This window comes from Phyllostomus hastatus, unplaced genomic scaffold, assembly GCF_019186645.2.
Source record: "Phyllostomus hastatus isolate PE091 unplaced genomic scaffold, TTU_PhHast_1.1 phas_scaffold_182, whole genome shotgun sequence".
Taxonomy (NCBI): domain Eukaryota; kingdom Metazoa; phylum Chordata; class Mammalia; order Chiroptera; family Phyllostomidae; genus Phyllostomus; species Phyllostomus hastatus.
The window spans coordinates 13,944,248-13,965,392 of NW_025334013.1; the positions used below are offsets into that span (position 1 = coordinate 13,944,248).

Sequence of the window (21,145 nt, forward strand, 5' to 3'; positions counted from 1 at the left end):
GCCGGACGAAGTCCTGACGATAATGGTGGCCCCAAACCTGGCATCCACTCGACTGAGCACTTCCGCACCCACGTTCTCATCTGATGCCCACAACACCCTGTAAGGGGTGCATTTGTCCACTCAACAAACACATATGAGCACCTGCTGTGCTCCCACCACTCTGTCACGAGCCAGGGACCCAAGGAGACCAGACTGACCCGGTTCCTGGGCCGCTCCCCAGGCCCTCCAGTGCGGGGGAAAGACAGCACGCACGTTTCCGGGCTGGTTCCTGATACACAGTTGACCTTGAACAATGCAGGACCGGGGCACCAGCCCATCGCGCAGTGGGTAATCCGCCTATACCATTTGACCCGACCAACAGTCAGCCCTTCGAATCTGTGCATTCAACCAACATCGGCTGGAAAACAGTATTTCTGATCGCGTTGAGCATGTGACAAACGGCTCTTCGTCCATGGCTGGCTGGATTCACAGATCTGAGCGAAACCCAGGGATGTGAAGGACCCCCGTATTTATTGTAACACAAACCCACGTATCAGTGGACCTGCGCAGTTCAAACCCGCGTTGCTCAGTGGTCACCTCCCGTTACCGACGCCATGATGAGGGACCACAAGGAAACAAAGACAGACAGTGTGGTGAGAGAGTCGCTGTAGCCCGGTGGCCGGGGATGGCCCCTCCCGGAGCTGACATGTAGCTGGGCCCTGGAGGGTGGAAGGGGCCAGCCGTGGGGGGAGCAGGGGCGGGGGTCCCGGCAGAAGGTGCGGCGTGAGCAGAGGCCCAGGGTGGGGACACTCCTGATGACCAGTGGGGCCGGAGCACGGTGAGAGAGAGAGGTGGCGGGAAGTGACAGGAAGACGGCAGGGCCAGCCTGGCGGGTCCCGTGGGCCCGGGCGAGGAGTGTGGATTAATCCCAGTGCCCCTTGGGGAGCTGCCGCTGAGCTGAAGCGGGTGCGGTGGGGCTGACTCATCCTGGACAGACCACCGAGGGCCAGACCCACCAGAGGCCTCGCTGCGTCTCTACCACCCAGGTGTCGTCCGCCCCCTTCCTGCAGGAGACTGCGTCCCAGGGATGGCGGGGCCCTGCCTGAGCCCACACACCTGGCAGAGGTGCGGCCGCCCAGGACTGCGTCTTCGGGTCTCGTGGTTCTCTTCCCACTTCTGTGCGAGACTCCCAGGTCGGCAGGGCAGGCGCGTCCCCAGCTGGGAAGCTGGGCCACTGGGCCACTGGGCTCTGAGGACGGTAGCTACCCCAGACCTCTGTCCGTGGCAGAGGGTGTGGCTGATGGGAGCTGAAAGCAGAAAAGAACTGAGTGTGTCTGCCGCTCTCTGGGACCCAGTTCCCTCCAAGGTCAAACAAGGTGGTTGGACTGGGTGCTTTTCCAGCTCCCCACTACGTCCACCCATCGCCCCCTGAGCACCTGGCATCGTGTTGGAAGGCGTCTGTCCAGCCAGGTAGTTACAGGTTCACAAGTGAGTAATTAAATAGTCACCTCAACCCTGCATGGGGTCTTAGGGAAGACCTCCCAGAGGAGGCGACGCCCGCGCTGAGTCTCGGTCCGCCTTCTGGCGAAGGGAGGCACTCCAGGCAACAGGGGCAGCGTCGACAGGGGCCGGAGGTGTGGAGGGGCCCGGGGGCGGGCGCCGTATGCCGGTGACGGTGTGGACCCTCCGGCACAAGGCTGAGAGGGGCCTGTGCCAGCCCTGGGGTCCTGGGGGGCCTTGAGGAGTTTGGGGGTGGGGGGGCTACTGTGGATTTTTTTAAGTAGCAGTTTTACTGTGATATAACTCACATACCATACAACTCCCCTATTTAAATTGTACAGTTTGGGGGTTTTTGGCGTATTCCTAATTGTGCAGCCATCGCCCCGGTCAACCTGAGAACACTCTGGGCACCTCGAGAGGAAGCCCCGCCTCACCCACTGCCCGTCCTCTGCTCTCCGATGCCCCTGGCAGCCGCCGATCTGCTCCCTCTCCCTGTGGGTGTGCCTGTTCTGGGCGTGTCCGTGCAAGTCCACGTGTGGCCTTTTGCGACTGGCTGCTTTCACAAAGCACACTGTTTTCCAGTTTGTCCAGCTGTTGCAGGGACCAGCCCCCTGTTCCTTTTTACGGCCAAATAATATTCCACTGTAAGCCACTGTGGATTTTTAACGTGACACAGAAAGGTTGGCACGTTGGAAAGCTGGCTGGGGACGGCGAGGGGTGGGGGGGGGGGGAGGCCAGATGGCCAGGAGAAGCTGAGGCGTGGGTGGGAGGGTGGGAGGGCAGCAGAGAAGAGCCAGGGTGGGGCACTGCTGGGGAGGAGGACGCAGTAATTGATTAGCTGCAGGAGGGAGGGGGAGGGACGACAGGGGACAGGGTTTCATGAAGCCCAGTGCCAGTAGACACGGAAACCGCAGAAAGCCCAGGGGAGGGCCAAGGGGCTGCAGGGCGGCACACGCAAGGAGGGAAGGCTGCTGGAGGAGGCAGCCCAGGGAGTCTCAGAGGGGGGCCGGGACACCGTGATGGAGAAGGACAGCCGGGAAAGCGGTCCAGATGGAGGGGCTGGCACGGTGCGGAGGGGGGAGTGGGCAGCCACCCACCAGCCGGGCCCGGGCATCGCCAGCAGATGGAAGAGGCATGCTGAGCTGGGCGGGCTCTCACCTGAGGGGGAGCCAGGAGGATCTTGGCCTTGGAGCCAAAACCCTTTGGCACCTATCATGCTGGTCCTAGACCCTCACCGGAGCCCTGGGCCCCATTCTACAGCAGAGAAAACTGAGGCTCAGGGAGGCCAATGGCTCAACTGGAGCTGGGGCCGCCCCTTTACCCAGCCTGCAGGGAAAGGCTGGTGCCTAGGAGGAGGGCGAGAGGCTCGGGGGCCCCAGAGCCAGCGCAGCAGAGTGGAGCGAGCCCTGGACAGGCGCCCGTAGCAGAAGCTGCCACCCCCGGGGCAGCACTCACGGGCCGTTGACACAATGAAAATAAAGGTGGTGTCGGCGGAGGTTAGGGAAGGGGCCCCTGAGTCGGACCACCTGGGATCAAATCCCGCTGGCTCTGCCCCTGCCAAGCCCACACCCTTGTAAAAAGTCTCCTCACCTCGGTGCTTTCGCCCCCCCCCCACCTGAAAACAGGGGTGATAACATCACCCATCACGGGCCTGGGGCGGCCCGGGTGAGTTATGATGAGTTAAGTCCTCGGGGCAGCCCCGGCATTTCCTCAGTGCTCGGTAAATGTCGGCGGCTCCTCTGCGAGCTCCACAGTGCCGTCTCCCCGTCCGTGCGTGGACCCCCCCCCCACCCCCGGCAGCTCCCCGCAGGCGCCCCTCGCCGTCCTTGCCGGTGTCCTCGCTCTGGCCTGCTCAGCGTGGCATCGGTGGGTGGCTGTCGATTGGGACGGTGTCCACTTTCCAGAAGCTTCCTCCGAAGGCCCACCACGTGGGTTGCCCCGGGGGCAGGGGTGCGGATTTCTAGCGACAGGCCCTGCGGCTGTACCTACAACCCCTGGCCCCGCCCAACCGCAGGCCAGGGCTGCTCATCGGTTGCGATTCTCGCGGCCACTTGAAGGGGCAGATGCTGTGTCACCAGTGAGGAGGCTGCAGGACACCCAGCGGTGGATTTGGTGGTTGAACCCGATAGTTGAATAATGCCAGGAATTGTTCTAGGCATTTTTCCCTAAATTAGCCAAATGTCATCCTCGCCGTGGCTCAGGAGGTAGAGATTATTGTCCCCGTTTCATAGGTGAGGGAACAGCGTACGTGGCTTCCCCAAGGCCGCCCTGCTGGCCCGGACGGCGCCGGCAGTTGCCATGCAGCCTGCGGGCTGACCACCCTTCCCTGCGTGGTCTCCGAAGCCTAAGCTCTTTCTGCTTCAGCAGGCGGCCTCCAGACGTGTTTATGCAGAGTGTCTGCGGAGGGCCGGGTCTGAGCCGGGCGCCAGGGAAGGAGCTGTGGGTCCTGTCCTTGGGGAGTCCTTGGGGAGCCGAGAGGATGGCCGGAGACCACCTGATGAGTAACTGTGGGAGGGAGGCGGGGGAAGCCCTCTGACCTCAGGACCCATTGGCACCACCGAGGAGAACAGGGTCTCTGAGGCGGGAGCTGGTTGAGGGGCTGGGGAGAGGAGATTTGCCAAGACTGGGGCTGGAAAACCGATTTGGGAAATTTAGACGAGCCATTGGTACGGGAGGAAGGTGACGCCCCGAGAGGTGGAGCGGCTGACCGAAGGCCACACGGTGCCCTAGCAGGAGTGCGATCCAGGCGAGAGCCCCTGGCCCAGGGGCAGCTGAGCCGCCCTCCATCCCAAAGAGGAACTTGCCCCTGGCAAAGCTCTTCCCTGGTCCGCCTTCTCACGTGCGCCTGGCATGGTCTCCCCCCAGGCACTGCAGCAGAGCTGGGACTGGGAACGCCGGTGAGCGGAAGAAGAAACAGGCCAGGAAAGGGGCAGGGCTTAGAGCCCAGGCCTCCTGATTCCCAGCCCGGGACCAGGGGGAAGCGTAGGGTGGGTTGGCACACAGGCCCACACACAGGAGTGGTCCCCTCTTGGAGAGCCTAAGCCCTGAGCTGCGGGGCCTGGACCCAAGTCCTGAGCATCCCCCAGAGGAGAGAAGGGCAAAGATCCTGCGGGATCCCGGAGGGCTGAATGCCCACCGAGTACAAACACTGCCCTCGTCTGGCTGTCCCTAGTACTGCACACCCCTTTATTTTAATAAATTGATCGAACACCTACTATTGTAACAGCTACTATTCACTGGGCACCCATATTGTGCAAAGCCCCATGTCATGTGCTTTACACACGTATGCCACATGCTCACCAGGGCCTGTGGAAATGGGCTTTGGAATCATCATTTTACAAACAAGGAAACGGTCTCAGTGTGGTTAAGCCACTTGTCCAGGGCCACACAACTAGCCCAGAGCCAAGCTAGGGCTCCAACCCGGGTCTGTCTGCTTGCAAAGGCAGAGTTCTCGCCTGCTCTACCACATCACCTCCCTGCACGCCCTGCCCTGGGCTAGGACTTCCCTACTGTAATGTCATCATGTCAATCATCTGGAACCCAGCACTCTCGTTCCAGAATCAGGGCCCAGCCAGCCATTGGTGAGCAAGCCTGGGCCACGGGCACTGCCTCCTCAGCGCCTTCAGGCTGAGTCGGGATTGGTCCTGGGAGCTGCGGCACAGCCAGCCCGAAGCAGGTCAGGAAGGCTCGCCCGGGCCCCGGCCAGATGCACGGACCACTGTAGAGACAAGAAAGCAGGCAGCCTGGGACGTCCTGGGCGCAGCCAGGACTGCCACACTGGGGAGCGGAGGCTCCCTAACAACCTCAGGAGGAAGTGTTTCTCAGCAGGGACACTGCAGGGCCCCTCCATGACACGGCGTGGCCTTCCCCGGGGCTCCAGGGCCCCCGTGAGGCTGCATGGTCCTCTCTGTGGCTCCCAGGTTGCTCAGTGACTTCCTCTGTCTTCTCTCCTAGCTTGCCCGTCTGGAACCTTCAAGGCTAACCAAGGGGATGAGGCCTGCACCCACTGCCCCATCAACAGCCGGACCACTTCAGAAGGGGCCACCAACTGTGTCTGCCGCAATGGCTACTACCGAGCAGACCTGGACCCGCTGGACATGCCCTGCACAAGTACGTCCGGGGCCCCTGAGGGCAACGTCTGGGTCCACAGTCACCTGTAGAAACGCCCAGAGTGAGGGCTGGGCTGCTGTCCAGCTATAGCCAGTCCTTCCTGAGAGAGGAGCGGCCAGTACCTGGGGGAGGGGAGTGGAGCACTGGTGGCCAAAGGACCATCCTGGGGTGTCTCCGGGGTGGTTATGCAGCCAGCGCACAGGTACCACGGAGCAGGCATCTGGCTCCTTACCTCCTTCTGCTAAGTCACGTGGATGGAGGATGAGGTCAAGGCCTGGATGCACAGAGGGATGGAGAATGGCAGGGTTGGCAGGGGAAGAACCAGAGCAGGGGGTGTCTGTGGTGGAAGAGGCTGCCCAGTGTCCTGACCGGGCAGCGGCTGCCTGAGTCCCAGGCCGAGGTTCTCTAAGACAGGGTGACTGCGAGGACAGGGTGACTACGAGGGCAGGGTCACAACCGCTGTGTCACACAGGAGGGGCATTCAGCTGCACGTAGCAGAGAGCTGACCCCAGTGGCATGCACCACAGGGACTTATGCTCTCATGGACTAGAAGCCCACAGATGGGCAGTCCTGGGGAAGTGTGGTGAATCCATGGAGTTCTCTGGGGCCCGGCTGCTTCCCTCTGCTCTGCCATCGTGGTGTGTGGTTTCCATCTGTCAGGTCACTTCATAGCCCAACGTCGCTGCTGAAGCTCCAGCCATCACGCATGTTCTAGGCAGCAGAAAGGAGAGGGATAAAGGGATGTCCTACAGCTGTCTCCTTTTAAGAAAAAATCCTTCCACTAGGGAAATAGCTGTTGGGTGGGTATGACCCCCAACACAAAGAGACGGTCCATAGTTCCAAACACCAAGAAGGCTGGCATCCAGGGAGAAAGGTTTAAGCAGATGTGCAGCAGGATGAGCATTATCTTCTAGAAACATCTCTCTGGTGGGTGGAGGGGAGGCAGTATGTGCGGGAAGCTCTTTGGGAGGCGTGGGCTGGAACCAGGGCGGAAACAGCTCCACGGCCCCCACTGATCGACACCCCGCCCCCGCCAGCCATCCCCTCGGCACCCCAGGCCGTGATCTCCAGCGTCAACGAGACCTCGCTCATGCTGGAGTGGACCCCGCCCCGCGACTCGGGGGGCCGCGAGGATCTCGTCTACAACATCATCTGCAAGAGCTGCGGCTCCGGCCGGGGCGCCTGCACCCGCTGCGGGGACAACGTGCAGTACGCGCCCCGCCAGCTGGGCCTGACGGAGCCCCGCGTCTACATCAGCGACCTGCTGGCCCACACCCAGTACACCTTCGAGATCCAGGCCGTGAACGGCGTCACCGACCAGAGCCCCTTCTCGCCGCAGTTCGCCTCCGTGAACATCACCACCAACCAGGCAGGTGAGCGCTTCCCAGGCAGGCTCCAGGGGCAGCGCCGCGCCGTGCCAAATGGGTCTCCTGCCAGCCCTCGTTAAAGACGCCCTCACATCTGCGGTTTCCTCTCTTCGAAGGCTGTGTGTGTGTGTGATCCAGCCACCTGGGAGCGTGCTCCATTGTGGTGGTGTTTACGGTCATTGCCGCCCCTTGTTGAGCGGGTGTTATCGAAGGGGACAGTGCAGCTGCTGTAACAAAAGGGCCCGGTACTGGGGGGCCTCGAGAACACAGAAGTGCCTGGCCCCCTCGTGCAGGAGTCCAGGGGTGCACTGTCCGGGCCAGCAGGGTGGCTCTGACCCACCCTCCAGGAGGGCTCCTTCCGCCGTGCTGTCTCGGCGCCCTCCGTGGTCAAAGCCGGTGGCGGGCGTGTCTGTGCCCTGGCCCGCAGGAAGGGCGGGAGAGAGAGGACCCCGGGCAGTGACAAGGCTTTAAGCCGGGAAGGCCAAGGTGGCGCCCATCACTTCTGAGCACCTTCCACTGGAAGGAACTTGGTGCTGTGGCATCACCGAACCGCAGAGGAGGCAGGGAAGCAAAATCTCTCCCGGCCTGGCTTAAATCCGTCTCCGTGGACGGTGGGCAGGCAGACTCCAGTGGACGTCTAGCGGTTCCCACAGGTGCTTTCTTGGAACGTTCAGCCCGCTCCAGCCTAACTGCACCAGAACTCCCCCCACCCCAACGCTCACCTTCAGTCGCCCTTCCCGTGATCCCGCGCCACCCTCCACGGTCCCCCAGCCTGCCTTCACAGCAGCAAAAGCTGCCATGCCAGGAGTCTCACCTCCTCCCCCGAGTCCCTCTTTAGTCCATTCCACTTAGGTGTCCGGCCCCTTCTCTCCTCCAAGACCACTGTCCTCAGGGGCACCTGAGACCTCCATGTGGCCAGGTCCAGGAGACGACTGCAGCCTCGTCCCCCAACCAATGGCCACGTGAGGTTTTGAAGGACTGTGTGGTGCCTGTGGGTAGAAAACCTTCTGGTTGGCACTGTGAATACACCCCTCAGTTATTCCCGTGACAAGCCTTGCCCAGCCCCCGTGGCGGGTGTGACCTGGGCCCTGGCCCGGGGGGGGGGAGCCGAGGGAGGCCAGGCTCCAGGAAAGCGGGCGCTGAGCTATCCAGCCCACACAGGTCCAGGAAGGCCTGCTAGAGGAGGCACGTGCACAGGCCCAGCAGAAATCTGAAGGGAGTGATAGAAAGAAATGGAGTTCAGGAGGCGGGAAGGGCGTGCACAGAGCGCAGAAGGGGAGAGGGCATCCGGGGGACCTGGTTCAGGGGGGCTTTCCACGCTTGACCTCACTGCCTCCCCCTGGCCTCCTTGAGTAGGGAGCATCTGTGTCCCCATTTTACAGACGGTGCTCAGACAAGTGCAGTCACAAAGCAGGCAGGACGAGAGGCAGGGACTCACCAGGTCTAACAGACTCCAGTGCTCGGGCTAAACCCAGGGTGCGTCCAGGGAACCTCGGGTGTGGCTGTGGGTCTGACTGTGTGTGTGAGTGAGTGTGTTTGGGGAACGTGTGCGCCTGTCCTGTTGTTTGGGTGACTGTGTGTGTGTGACTGCACGTGACCTTGGCGTGTGGCTTCTTACCAACACGTGCGTCCGTGAGCACGCGCTCATGTGTCTGAATGTGGTCTGCCCGTCAGTGTGTTTGTGTCTGGGGAGGAGTGTGGTTCTGTGTGTGAGTGTCTGTGGCGTCGCTGTGGCCGAGGGGGCAAGCGTCTGAGCGTGCGCCTGCCATTCTTGAAGATGCCGAGGATGCACTCAAGTCCCCCTCGGCCTGGGGTGCGGATGGAGCCGCCTCAAGGTGGGCCACCCGAGGAGCCTCCAAAGACAGCAGCTGCTGGCAGAGGCACCGAACAGACCGAGACGTGGCAGCTGCGCGCCTCTCCAGCTTGACAAGGCCCCGAGGCAAGGGAGCCAGGCTCCCAGGGGGAGCGGAGGGGTGGGAACTCTTTTCAACGGGGAGAAGCTGGAGTTCCCCAGAGCCCTTGGATTTCTTTCCCTGGCTGGGGGTGGGAGGGCCCTCCCAGCATCCATGTGGGAGCCCTGGGGCGGGACTGCCTGCTCCAGAAGCCTCAGCGTAGTAGTAGCAGCAAGGATGGAGTCTGGGCTGTGGCGTGGAGCCCTCTTGTCTGGAGCTGGAGGCTCCCGGAGAATAGTGACAGCACCGAGTGGAAGGGAGGGGCTTTCAGAGGGGAGACACCAGGGGCGGAGGGGGGGAGCCCTCAGGATTGAGGGACAGAGGCTGTGAGAAGCAAGCCCTGGGCTAGGAACAGGACCTGAGTCTGAACTCCAGCTTTACCATTCATTTGCTGGCTGACCTTAGTGTATTAGTCAGTCCTTGCTGCCATAACGCTGCATAACAAAACCGCCCCCAAAACTCAGTGGTTTACAGCAGGAAACGTTAATTTTTTTTCACTCACTCATCTGCGAGTCAACTAGGGTTTAGCTCATCTGCACGGGCTGTGCTGGGCAGGACTCCAGGACGTGGACTGGATTCAGTCTGTTCCCTGTGTCTCCTCGCTCTCGTCGGACCAGCAGACACCCAGGCGTGCTGCTCTCATGGTGCATGGTGGGCACACACCCGGCCGGGCCGGGCCATGCCACTCAAACACCTGTCCCGCCCACAGTGAGTGGGCCCTGTGGAGTTCCTCAGCAGAGGGTGTGCGGGCGTAACCCTGGCACCAAGAGGAAGAATAGATAACCGATGAGACTTATCACACCCCTGGAAATCACCTCCTCCCCCGGGCCCCTCCTTCCCTACCGGACTGTGCATCAGAACTATGGGAGAGCTCGTCAGAATATAGGCTCTGGACTCTGCCCCAGACCTGCCGAATCAGAACCCCAGCAGTAAGCTGAGAATCTGCTTTTTATCAAGTGGCTCAAGGGGTTCTTACCCTCAGACACATTTGGGAAACCCAGGTCTAAGGGAGTCTAAGCCCCTGTGAGCCCCTCACGCCCCTGGACAAGCTACACTCCCATGGATGCCCAGGGCCCGGCTGGGGTCTGTGTAGCCACACCACGCCCTCGTCGCGCAGTCCCCCTTTGCCAGGTGGGGACATGGGAGCCCGGGGAAGTCGAGTCCTTTACGCTCAGTCCCACCACTGAGTGGCCTCAACAAGAATTTAAACCCAGCGTGATGGGACTCCAAGTCCACACTGGAGAGGACACAGTTCCTGTCCTTGCAGATTTGTGTCCTGGTTGGGAAGATGAGCCACGGATGGTCTGCATACAAGATGGCATGAGTGAGCGCCCAGGAAGGGGTCAGGGAGGTGCAGGAGGTCACAGGCAGCGGAAGTCCCTTCTTCCTGAAGAATGGGAGAAAGGCACGTCATGGAAGACTTCTGGGAAGAGGAGGCATTTGAGCTCGATTTTGAAGAAGGAAGAGGCTTCTAACCACGCAGGGAGGGAGGTGTCCCGGGAAAGGGGCGTACAGGAGGCGGCCAGAAGGAGAGTTCTCCCTTTTTTAAATATTTTTTTCTTCCTGTGCCTCCTAAGCATCAGACTCCTGTGCCATAGGGCCTTTGCACGTGCCGTACCCTCCACCGGGAATGCTCCCCTACTTTACCCCGAGCCTTCCTTCAGACCTTCACGCACCTTCACCAACCTCCCTGACTTGATCACATGCCCCAGCACCAAGGCCCTCGAGTTCCTGGGGCTGAGTGTTTGCCTCATGCCTTAGATCATCTTCCTGTCTGTCTCCCTGACCATGGCCACTCGGTGGTCACGGTGGGGCTGCTTTTCCTCGCCGTGGTTTTCCGGGCACCCAGACAGGGGCGCACCCCAGCAAGTGCTCGGGGGCCCTTGGCAGCAGGGCTCTGAGAAGCGTGGGGCAAGGTGGGGTGTGGAGGAGCATGGCCAGGCTGGAAGGCAAGACTGGGGACTTGATTTCCAGACAAATGCATTCAATGGTAGGCTTTAATCAGACCCCAAAATTCAGTATATAAATATCTAGCTCGTTGCCTTAAAAGGAAAAAGTGTTTCTTTGGGGCAAATGACTGGGCCTTGCTTGCAATCCCAGAGCTGTCCGAGCTGGGGTTGAAGTCAGAGCTGTCTCCTGACTCCGTGAAGCCGTCATACCGTCTCTGAACCATACTCCGCCGTTCCAGAGCACCGTTCTGCCCCGTATGCGCGAATCCTCTCAGGGACGCCCAAGCAAGGAGGCCGGGCTGTGTATCCCAGGCCTTCGGAGAGGTCAAGCAGACTCCCAGGCTCACGCAGCTGGGAAGGAGCAGACCCCGGAATTCAGCCTGGCTGTCCGGGGCCCCGGGCCCTCCACACGCACAGATAAGACCAGAAAGGAGGGGAGGCTGAGCCTCAGGGTGGGCGTCGGGGGAGACTCTCCGAGGAGGAGGAGGAGGCTGCGTGTGAGCTGAGAGCCGAATGAGAAAGCAGAGACAGCCGTGCAGACCTGGCTGCGTGCACCGTGCCAGTCACGTGGGGCTCGTCCTCAGGGCCGCATCCTGTCCTTGGCTGCCCTCCAGGGCGGCACGGGACACGATTCCCCCCCCCACCCGCCCCCAGCAAGCTGTGAGCAGCCGCACCTCTGCCCAGGTTCCAGAGCCGGTGGGAAGGGGCAGGGAGAGTCTGGGCTTTGGCGCCTCGCCAACCTGTCTGGCTTTGAATCAAGCCTGGCTGCCCACCAGCACGTAGCTGTGGACGAGTCACTTAGCCCGCGTCTTCCTCGTGGGTTTCATCACCCCGCCTTGCAGCACTGCTGCGAGGCTTTGAGCTCCCGTGCTCAAGGTGCCTCAGAGGCTGGCTGGGCACAGGCAGGCTCTCAAAAAGCAGAGATCATTCTACAGTCACTCGTGTCTTAATAATAGCTCACGTTTACCAAGGACTCACTCTGTGCCAGACGCCGTTCCAAGTCCTTAGTGATGAATCTTCACAACACTGTGAGGTAGGTCCTATTATTATCCTGTCGTTTAGGCAAGGGAAGCAAGGCGTGGAGAGTTCAGGGACTTGCCCGTGGTCGCCAGGCAGTCAGCGGCAGAGCCTAAATAATTATGTCGCTGCATATCCAGGGCTCAGCAATGGCCGGTGCAAGCCTCCTGCGGAGGTCAGGCGGGCTGCGTGGATGGGCCCGTCCCCACCACAGCCTGGTGGGGCAGGTGCAGCCTTCGGGGCTGCTGGCACTGAGCAAGTACGTTGACCAGTTAGGACACTCCCCTGTTGTCACGTGCCAGTGGGTCACATGGGAGAAGAGGCATCAGTTCCGGCCTTGGCAAACTTGGCCATCAACCAGCACGGCCCTTTCCAAGCTGTGTGGCCAGGCTCTACCGGGAGACCTCACTTCTCTGAGCCTCAGTGTCCTCGCCTTCAAAATGGGCACGTCTCTTTCATGCCAGCTTTGCCAGATGGTATCCAGATTAGTGAGGATGCCGTGAAGCACCTAGGACCCAGTGGGTGAACAGTTACATGACAGCTAGGCTTAAAACGACATCAGATGGTGTGTTCGTTTGTTGTTGCTGCCATACCAAAATCCTGCAAACTCGGCAACTTGGAATGACACACGGTTGTCACCTTAGAGTTCCGTGGGTCCGGAGTCCAGGCCAGACCTCATCGGGCTAAAAGCAAGGTGGAGGCAGGCCGTGCTCCCTTCTGAGGCCCCACGGGATGACCCCTTTCCTGGCTTATTCGGTGGTGGCAGAATTCAGTGCCACGTGGTGGGAGGAGCGGGGGCTCCGTTGCCTGGCTGACTGGCGGCTGCAAGCTGACCTCTCTGTGGGCCTTGCCCGTGGCCCCCTGCCTCTCAGCAAAGGGGCGTCGAGTGCTCCTCACACTCCAGCTCTCTGCTCTCTGACCCTTTGCTGGGAAAGTTTCCCCTCTTTTAAAGGCTCAAGTGATTAGATTGGGTCTACCTGGGTAATCCAGGATAATCTCCTGTCTCAAGAGCCATCACCTTAATCACATCTGCGAAGTCCCTTTTGCCATGTAAGGCAAACATGTCCACAGATCCCAGGAGTAGGACGTGGGCGTCTTCGGGGGGCCATTATTCTGCCTATCCCATCAGCACTGGCAGGGGCCTTGCAGCTCAGCCAGTGTAAACACCTCCTTTTATAGAGGGGAAAGCTGACGCCCAGAGAGGTTCCTAAGTGGTCGCTCGAGATCACACAGCGGCTCCTCGGCAGAGCCGGCCTCCAGCAGCCCGGCCAGGTAACTCCAGTCCACGTGGCTTTCTCGCTGAAAGGCTTTCAACTTTGCAAAGCCCCATCTGCCACCGTGTTCTCCTCTGATCCTCCCGCCCTCCCGGGGGGCGGGCACACCGTGGCTCTGTCTCTGGAACTGGCATGAGCATGGACTCACTTACCCCTCTCCCCGGGGGTGGTGGGGATCAGAGAGAACAGGGCCAAAAAAGCCCCTGGTGAGGCCCATGCCTGGGGAAAGGAAGAGAGAGGGAGAGGGCACGTCCCTCCCTGGGCCGAGCCCTCTGACGGCACTGTTCTCTTTGATCCTCCCAAGCGTTCTGCAGGGAAGGCAGTGCCGACCTAGAGTGTCAGTTAAGATTGAGTTTGGCTGCATGTAACAGGAAGAAAAGTAACAGGTAACCGCGGCCACAGTAATGCTGTTTAACGATCAACCATAAAACCGATGGTGGAAAAACAAGAAGCACTTACTTAGCTCAAGAGTCTCTGGGTGGGCTGGATGGGCCCTGGCGGGGAGCATTCACATGTTTACATTCTGTTAGGGCTTTATGGCATGTTCGGGGTTGACTGCTGTCAGATGGTTAGGAGTGGCCCTGGCTGGGGCAACTGGAACAACAACTCTGCTCCTTGTGTCTGGGCCTCCAGCAGGTCAGCCTGGGCATGTTCTTTCTTGGGCAATCACGGAGAACCAAGAGAGTGGGCAGATACATGCCAAGGGCTTTCATAAGCCTCTGCTTATAGCATATTTGCTTATATCCCATTGGCCAAAGCAAGTCACATGGCCAAGCCCAGAGTCAGAGGCAGTAGGGACTATACGAGTTACAGCGCAAAGGGTGTAGACATAGGGAGGTGATTACCACAAGGAGTCCATCTTTGTGGCTTAGACAAAAGGGAAGTTTGGTTTTCTTATGTAAAGAACGTCACAAGATAGGAGTTAGGACAGCTCCATGGAGTCACCAGGGATCCACACTTCTCGGCACACAGCTCTTTTTATCTTTGTGGGCCAAAATGGCTGCAAGAGCTCCAGCTATCACTTCCACATCCCAGGCAGCAGGATGGAAGAAGGAGTATGAGAAGGGTCAGACTCCCCCCTTGGAAGGAGACTTCTAGAAGTCACACACTTCTGCTTATATCATAGGCAAGCACTTCTAGCTTGTAATACAGCCACTTCTAGCTGCCAGAGTTTGGGGGGAAATGTAGTCTTTTATTTGGGCACAAGGTGCCTAGCCAGAGTTTGGTTAGCTTGAGAAAGAAAGAAAGGATATTTGGCAGGCGGTGAGTAGGTGTCTGCCACACCCCATTCCATAGCTGAGGAACTTGGGCTCAGGGACAGAAGTAACTTGCCTGAGGTCGCACGGTCACCTGTCCTTAAGAGAACTGGGATCCGAGCCCCGAACGCTGCGTCCTCTCTCCTGTGCCACCATCACCACCCCCTTTCACGAGCCTCCGCTGAGCATTCAGCTCCTCACACGGCTGTTTGAGAGTCTGGCGGCCCAGACAGCTACACGTGGCTGACGTCCCCTGACCCCTCACTGTGGGCCCAGTCCTTTACACTCAGGTCTTCATTTAAGCTCCCAGCGTCCCTGCCATTGTCCTCATTCTGCAGAGAAACCGGGGCACGAAGGGGTGAGGTAGGTTGTCTGGGCTACCTGATTTGAGGCCCAGGCTCTTGCCGTCTTGCCAATCCAGGTGCTGGGTGGGAAGGACTGGGCTCCTGCGGCAGCCACAGGTGGGGCCGAGGCCATTCAGCCTCCCGCTGGGCAATGAGATGTGCCCACAGCACCCAGTCCAGGGCCCAGCCTCCATCTGCTCGAATCCCGCCTGCAGGTAGGGCCTGGCAATCACGGGGAGGGAAGAAGTAGCCTGGTCCCCACCTGACCCGACCCCAGCCCTGCCGCCTGTGAGCTGAGGCACTCCAGGCAAGAGACTTGACCTGACTCTCACTGGCCTCCTCTGTAGAGGGAGGGGATGAGCCCCTCCTCCACCTGCTCTGGTGGCAGCCGGTGAATCTATGCCGAGTGAAGGGGAGAAAGGATGAGCAGAGGAAGAGCCAACCGCCGCCCTAGACGGGCGCTTTTCTCAGGTTCAAGGAAAAAATATAACATCTCCTGGGCCCTTTTGTTGTTGTTGTTGTTGTTTGTTTGTTTGTTTTCTGTCCCAAAATGCATCCCACAGATCATAGGCTCCAAATGACATGAATAACTGTGATGTGAGAAAAGGGCTGGGAAGCCATATGACATTTACACTGCCAGGTTAGACGGGGCGCCCCCTGCAGGCCTTCCGGAACCCGTGCAGCGGAGTGCACGCGCTGCACGTCTCACAAGCTGAGCTCCAGCGCTCCGTGCGTCTCCAACCTTCCGGGCCACAGAACACCTTTTCTTCGTAGAAAAGCGCCACCCTAGCGCCCATCCTCAGCTTTTCCTTTTCCCCACCCCACACACCTTGCCAGGATCGTTGGTCCAATCCAGAAAGAAACCCAGACTCATATTTGGAAGAGTTTTATCTGTACGAATTCCGTTGTAAGAATTACGATCGGGTCACCCAGAACTGCAGCCGGGTCACTGGAGTTAACAGCATTGCTACAGGTCTAAGGGACAGACACTGCAAACTGCTGTCCTCTACCAGCCAGGAGCTCTCGGAGTCCCGTCTCGGGCCACGAGTTCCTGCCGCAGACCCCGGCAGCAGGTCAGGTCACAGGTAGACACAAGGGTCTGAGGGAGAGCGAACTGTTAGCGACTATCATACCTGCCACGCCGTCTTGCCCTGACCGCTACCCGAAGCCATTGCTCCAGGGTCTGGCCCCAAGGAGAGTGGACTCAGCCAGGTTCCTCAAGGGGCTAGAAGTGGTGAGAGCCTGCTTTTCCTCCCTTCCTTCCTTCCTTCCTTCCTTCAGCAAAGACCAACCAGGTACCTACTCTGAGCCACACACTGTTCCAGGCACTAGGAAGACAGGATTGAATAAAAGAGACCGGGCCCCTGCTCTCAGAAATGTTAACACTATAAAGAAAAGAGAGAGGGTGTGAGATGGTGAGCGACTGGGGAAGTCAGGTGGAGGGGAAGCCAGGGAGGGCCTCTCAGAGGAGGCAGCAGTTTAGCTGAGACCGGAATGAAGAGGAGGAGCTGGCCGTGGAAGACTTGGGGGAACAGGATACCAAGCAGTAACACCGTGAGGCCAAGACCCTGGGAAAGGAATGACCTTGGTACGATTGGGAAGAGAAGGGCAGCCAGTGTGGACAGCACTGGGGAGCGAGGGGGTGAGCGGCAGGAGGTGACAGGTGCCAGGCCAGGTGGGCCTTGAGGGCCGTGAGGAGCATCCGTGTTTTATCTGGGGGCGGCGGAAAGCCGCTGCGGGCTATCGGTGGGAGTGAAGACCTGAGAGAGGATGCGGGATCCAAGAGTCTGGGGCAGGGGTCTCAGACTGCCCAGTGCTGGGCAACTTCCCACTCCCTCTGAGCTCACGGGGTCCTCTGACTGGAGGAAGAATAAAGGCTGAGTGTAGGGGTCTCCTTCATTCCTCAGAGCTCAGGGCTGGGGAGGCAAAGCTGAGCAGGGCCAGGGTCACAGGCCTCCAGACTTCCTGCCTGTCAAAGGATCCCGGTCCCAGAAGGCCCTAGAGACCACCTCATCAGCCCCTCCATGCCCTGGTGGGGAAAGGGAGGCACACACAGAAGTCTCAGCTAATGAAGGGACGGATGCTCCCGCAGGGCTCGCTGGAGGCCGCAGGGCCCCTGACCACCTGCTCCAGCCAAGTAGGCCCCTCCTGGCTGGCCTCCCCCTTCCCCTCTCAGCCACAAGCCTCTTTTGTGCTTGCTCCCTGGGGCTCCATCTCCTTGCAGGGGTCACAGGACATCACTGACCCCATTGCCCTGCCGGCATGCCCGGCTGGTAATTGAAAATACCAGAATTCCCCGAAGACCAACTTACAGGGAAACCCGACACCCCAGGGTGGGCAGCAGGCGGCAGGAGGGACAGGAGAACATCCAGCTGTTCCCTTTTCTCCGCCGTTAATCCCCCTGGATTCCGGGAGAAAGACCAGCCCGGCCGGGGCCCCCTTGGCCAGCCTTGATCATCTTCCCAGCAATGCCGCCTCCTTGCCACACCCAGGGACACGGGGCTTACAGGATCAGAGCCGGGCTAGCTGCCTGTAACCCAAGTCTGCCAGCTAAGCCCTCCAGGCCCAGACCCCCATGGCCATGGGGGGCCTGCCCCCACAAACAGCTGAGCCGGAGTCAGGGTGGGCCGGGTGGGTGGTGGGCGAGGTGAGTCAGCAGGAGCCGGGTGAGGTTAGCCTTGCAGCAACAGGATGGGGCCTGGAGCAGCGTGTCCTCGGAGCCCTCTGGGGTCCGCTGCTTCGCAGACTGCCCCGGACAGCGAGCATCAGCCCCAGCCACAGGCGGGGAAAGGATACGTTGGACCCAAGGGAGCCTGGACTCTCACCCCAGCTCCACTGCCTGCTAACTGGGTGGCTTTGGGCAAAGTACTTCACACCTCAGTGTCTCCCTTTCCTCATCCATAAAATGGGTATCATCATCATCATCATCATAATAACGGCCTCGTGGGGCTGACGTAACAGTTAAATGAACTAACTGACACAAAGCATTAAGAAAAGGACCCGGCGGAGAGTGAACAAGGAAGTGTTAGGTGTCAGCTGCGGGGCTTCTGGTTTTCTTTTTTTGTGCTGGGCGTCACTGGACATACAGGGACTGTCAGGACGACAAGCTTGATGGCAGGCTGTGTTTTGGTGGGGGAGCAGGTCGTCCTCCTGTGCCTCTCCAGCGCCTCTGAATGGGGCAAGCACCTCGGCCGGGCGGTCGGGCCCACCTGCTCGTCAGCCTTGGCCCTGCGCCTCTTGGGACTGTTTGTGCCTCTGTTTCAAGACTCCCTGAGCCTGCAAGCCCCCAGGACGGGTTAGGCTGAGCAGTGAGAGGGGCGGTCCTGGGCAGAAGCCAGGCTGTGAGAAGCAGTGCAGTGGGTAGAAAATACACTGGACTAGCTGGTCCAGGCTCTGGTCCCCGCCCCATCTCTACCTGCTAGGTGACCTTGGACAGGTCACTTCCCCCCCCAGCCCTGAATCTGCTGTTCCAGTGGGGTCCACGGGCCAGTAGCATGAGTAGCACCTGGAGCTCGTTGGAACTGCAGACTCTTGGGCCCCACCCCAGACCTGCAGAGCCAGAACCCCTGGGGGGTGGCGCCCAGCAATGCGAGTTTTCACAAAGCTGCTTGTGCCCCTCAGTCTGAAAAGTGCAGTCATCTGTGGGGACACCGTCTACCGCTTTCCTTCCTCGTTGGGAGGAGAAATCAAAGGGAAAGAGTCGAAGGGAGGAGCAGTGTCCCTTCTTGGGCCTGGATCCCCTTGGCCGAGTCCCACAGTGGGGACACCTGGGGCCCCGCACAGGTCCGTCTGCACCCTGTCGGCTCCTCAGGGTGTGTGACCCCGACTAGATGTTTCCTCTATCTGGTCCTGCAGCTCTCCCTGGGCACCCCAGCAAGCCCACCCCAAACCCTGACCTCTGACCTCTCTTCCAGCTCCGTCGGCTGTGTCCATCATGCACCAGGTGAGCCGCACTGTGGACAGCATCACCCTGTCGTGGTCCCAGCCCGACCAGCCCAACGGCGTCATCCTGGACTATGAGCTGCAGTACTATGAGAAGGTACCCGAGCTCCTGGCACCCTCCCCACCCCCGGCTCCCTGAGGCGCCTCCCAGGTGAAGGGGGGCAGGGCCTGGGGTCCTACTGTCCTGCAAGACGAGACACACCGGTGAAGCAGAAAGAGCACTGGCCTCAGAGTTAGGCCCCCTGATTCCGGCTTCACTCCTCCCTGGCTGCAAGTCCCTCAGGCAGGTGCCTTGACCTCTCCGAGCCTTGCTTTTCCAGACTGGGGGATCAGGCCAGCCGTCTCAGTGAAATGTGGTGCTCACAGCCCTTTCCCCACCGAGACCCCCACCTCTTGACTTCAGCTGTCCTCAGGTTCTGAAAGAAGCGCATTTCCAAAAAGCTGCATCTACTAAGCAGTAGTGCACCCACCCGTGGGTACATTTCACCCATGAAATGGGCCGTTCACCCATTGCAAAGCAGAGATTTGGCACTGCTCGAGAGAGTTTCTGCACAGAGAGTGGAGCTTCCTCCTGTGTTGCCCTGATTCCGGCTAAAACACTTGTTTTCGTTTGCCTGAGTGCCCTTTGTATGGAAACAGAGTGGTTTCTCTTTGAGCTTTTAAATCAGACCTTTGCGATTCCCTTCGGGAAGCTCTGAGGGCCAGGGACCCAAGGTTGGAAGCTATTAGTGTAGTAGAAGGAGCCCTGGACTGAAAGTGAGAAGCTGTAGGTTCAAATCCCAGCTCCATCCATAGCCAGCTGTGTGACCTTGGGCAAGCATCTTTCCTCTCTGAGCCTCAGTTTCCTCCTGTGGCAAGGGCAAATGAGACCACCACTCTTACATGGGGCGGAGGGTGTCAAAGAGAAAAAAACAACTATAGTGCCAACAAGGTGCCTGGGCCCCAGCAAAGTGGAGTGTGCTTTCCCTCTCTCCCTCTTCTGCCCTGCCTGCATTACACTGGGCAAGGGCTGCACTATGGGCGGCCCGGTGAGCTAAGCACCCCTGGAAGTGAGACCTGTGCAGTACAGGGACCAGGACAGAGCAGCGGGACATCAGAGGCCCAGAACACTGTCTTCTGACTCGTGACTTTTGTTACCTATTCCCTGAGGCGCCAAATAGCCACAGAGGCTGCAGGAGCCCCTGGAAAAGCTTTCACTGGGCTCCTTTTCAGACTACAGTGTAAATGACTACAGGAAGTGCTTTAGTTGAGGCCACGCCCACCAGGAACTGGAAACGGGTGGAAAAGCTCTCCCTAAAGGCTAAGAGGAAATGAGGTAAAGGTAGTTCCAGCCAGCCCTGCTAGAGTTCTGCCTCCCTGAGGCACAGCCAGGCCCTTCCCCTCTACTAGCTGCTGGGTCACCCAAACCCTGGTGAGTCTCAGGGGTTCATCACATACTTCTCCAGCCTCACGCAACTGGTTTATTATGGTTTCCTTGCTCCTCCCCTCCTTTTGGCAATGCATTCCTAGAGGCCAGGACCACGTCTGTCCCTTTCACCACGTTCTCCCCAGCGCCCTGGGCCCGGCACCGAGGAGACACTTGATAGATGTTGGTTGAATGAGTGAGTGATGAGGCCCTTCCATGGCGTGTTCTTCGGGGGTGGAGACCTTGCCCTTTTTCTGCTGTGTCCCCAGGGGATGATGGGAGGGATGCAGCTCCACCCCCTTGCAGGGTCCTGCAGGGCCTTGAAGGAGCTGGGCCTCCAAGGCAGCAAAACCGGCCTCTGCCAGGCCCAGGACGCCCCAGGCCCTGTGGGGCAGTCATGTCCACTTCCTCTGGCAGGGAGAGCTTAGCAACTCAGAATTCAAAAAGAAAAAAAAACCTAATTAAGAAGCCTTATGATTAAATGAAACCGAAAGTGTTTGTCCCCAAAGACAGGATCGGAAATGAGGAATCCCGGCACAGGTCCTGCCCACGACCCATTTCCTACCGAGATGGGCGGAAGTGGGGAGGCTGGCGGAGGTGTGAACCAGGAGGCAGCTCTGCCCCACTTTCCGCCGTGGCCCGGGCATCCCCAGGCCCACGCCAGAGGCGGAGGAGCAGCGGGCCCTGCAGCAGCCACAGTGATCTCCTGCTCCCGTTTCGTGAACGCTCGCTCTGCACTGAGCACATCACTCCCATTACCTCATGCGTTCTCTTAGCGTTGCCACTCACTGCGCTGGGCAGGAAGGGAAATTGAGGCCCAGAGCCACTGTGTGGCTCGCCCAAGAGCACCCACCTGCCCAGTGGCAGAGCAGGGGCTTGGACCTGGGCTCTCACTCTTCATTTGGGTCTCCTGCCTCCCGGTGTTCTCCCAGGGATGCTTCTGGATACCCTTTAAGAGGTGGACAGGACCAGGCTCCGATGAGGGAGTTGCAGCATAAATGACAGGCCTGAGGTCTGGCTAGGAGAGATGTGGCCTTTCTGCTGTCAGCC

General features: G+C 59.6%; 1 protein-coding gene and 1 long non-coding RNA gene across 4 annotated transcripts in view; one reads left to right on the forward strand and one right to left on the reverse strand.

The window, feature by feature from the left end:
* Nucleotides 1-21,145, forward strand: part of EPHB2 (EPH receptor B2) — a 172,080-nt gene that overhangs the window by 128,272 nt on the left and 22,663 nt on the right. For all 3 annotated transcript variants that reach the window (XM_045858814.1, XM_045858815.1, XM_045858816.1), the window contains exons 4-6: nt 5,434-5,589; nt 6,627-6,962; nt 18,663-18,787. In XM_045858814.1, coding sequence (XP_045714770.1) covers nt 5,434-5,589; nt 6,627-6,962; nt 18,663-18,787 — 617 coding nt within the window. The remainder of the gene's footprint in view (nt 1-5,433; nt 5,590-6,626; nt 6,963-18,662; nt 18,788-21,145) is intronic.
* Nucleotides 5,904-11,485, reverse strand: LOC123831698. Its single transcript, XR_006787948.1, has 3 exons — nt 9,411-11,485; nt 7,771-7,945; nt 5,904-6,300 (listed from the first exon to the last, which is right to left on the reverse strand). It is a non-coding gene; the product is annotated as an uncharacterized LOC123831698 (long non-coding RNA).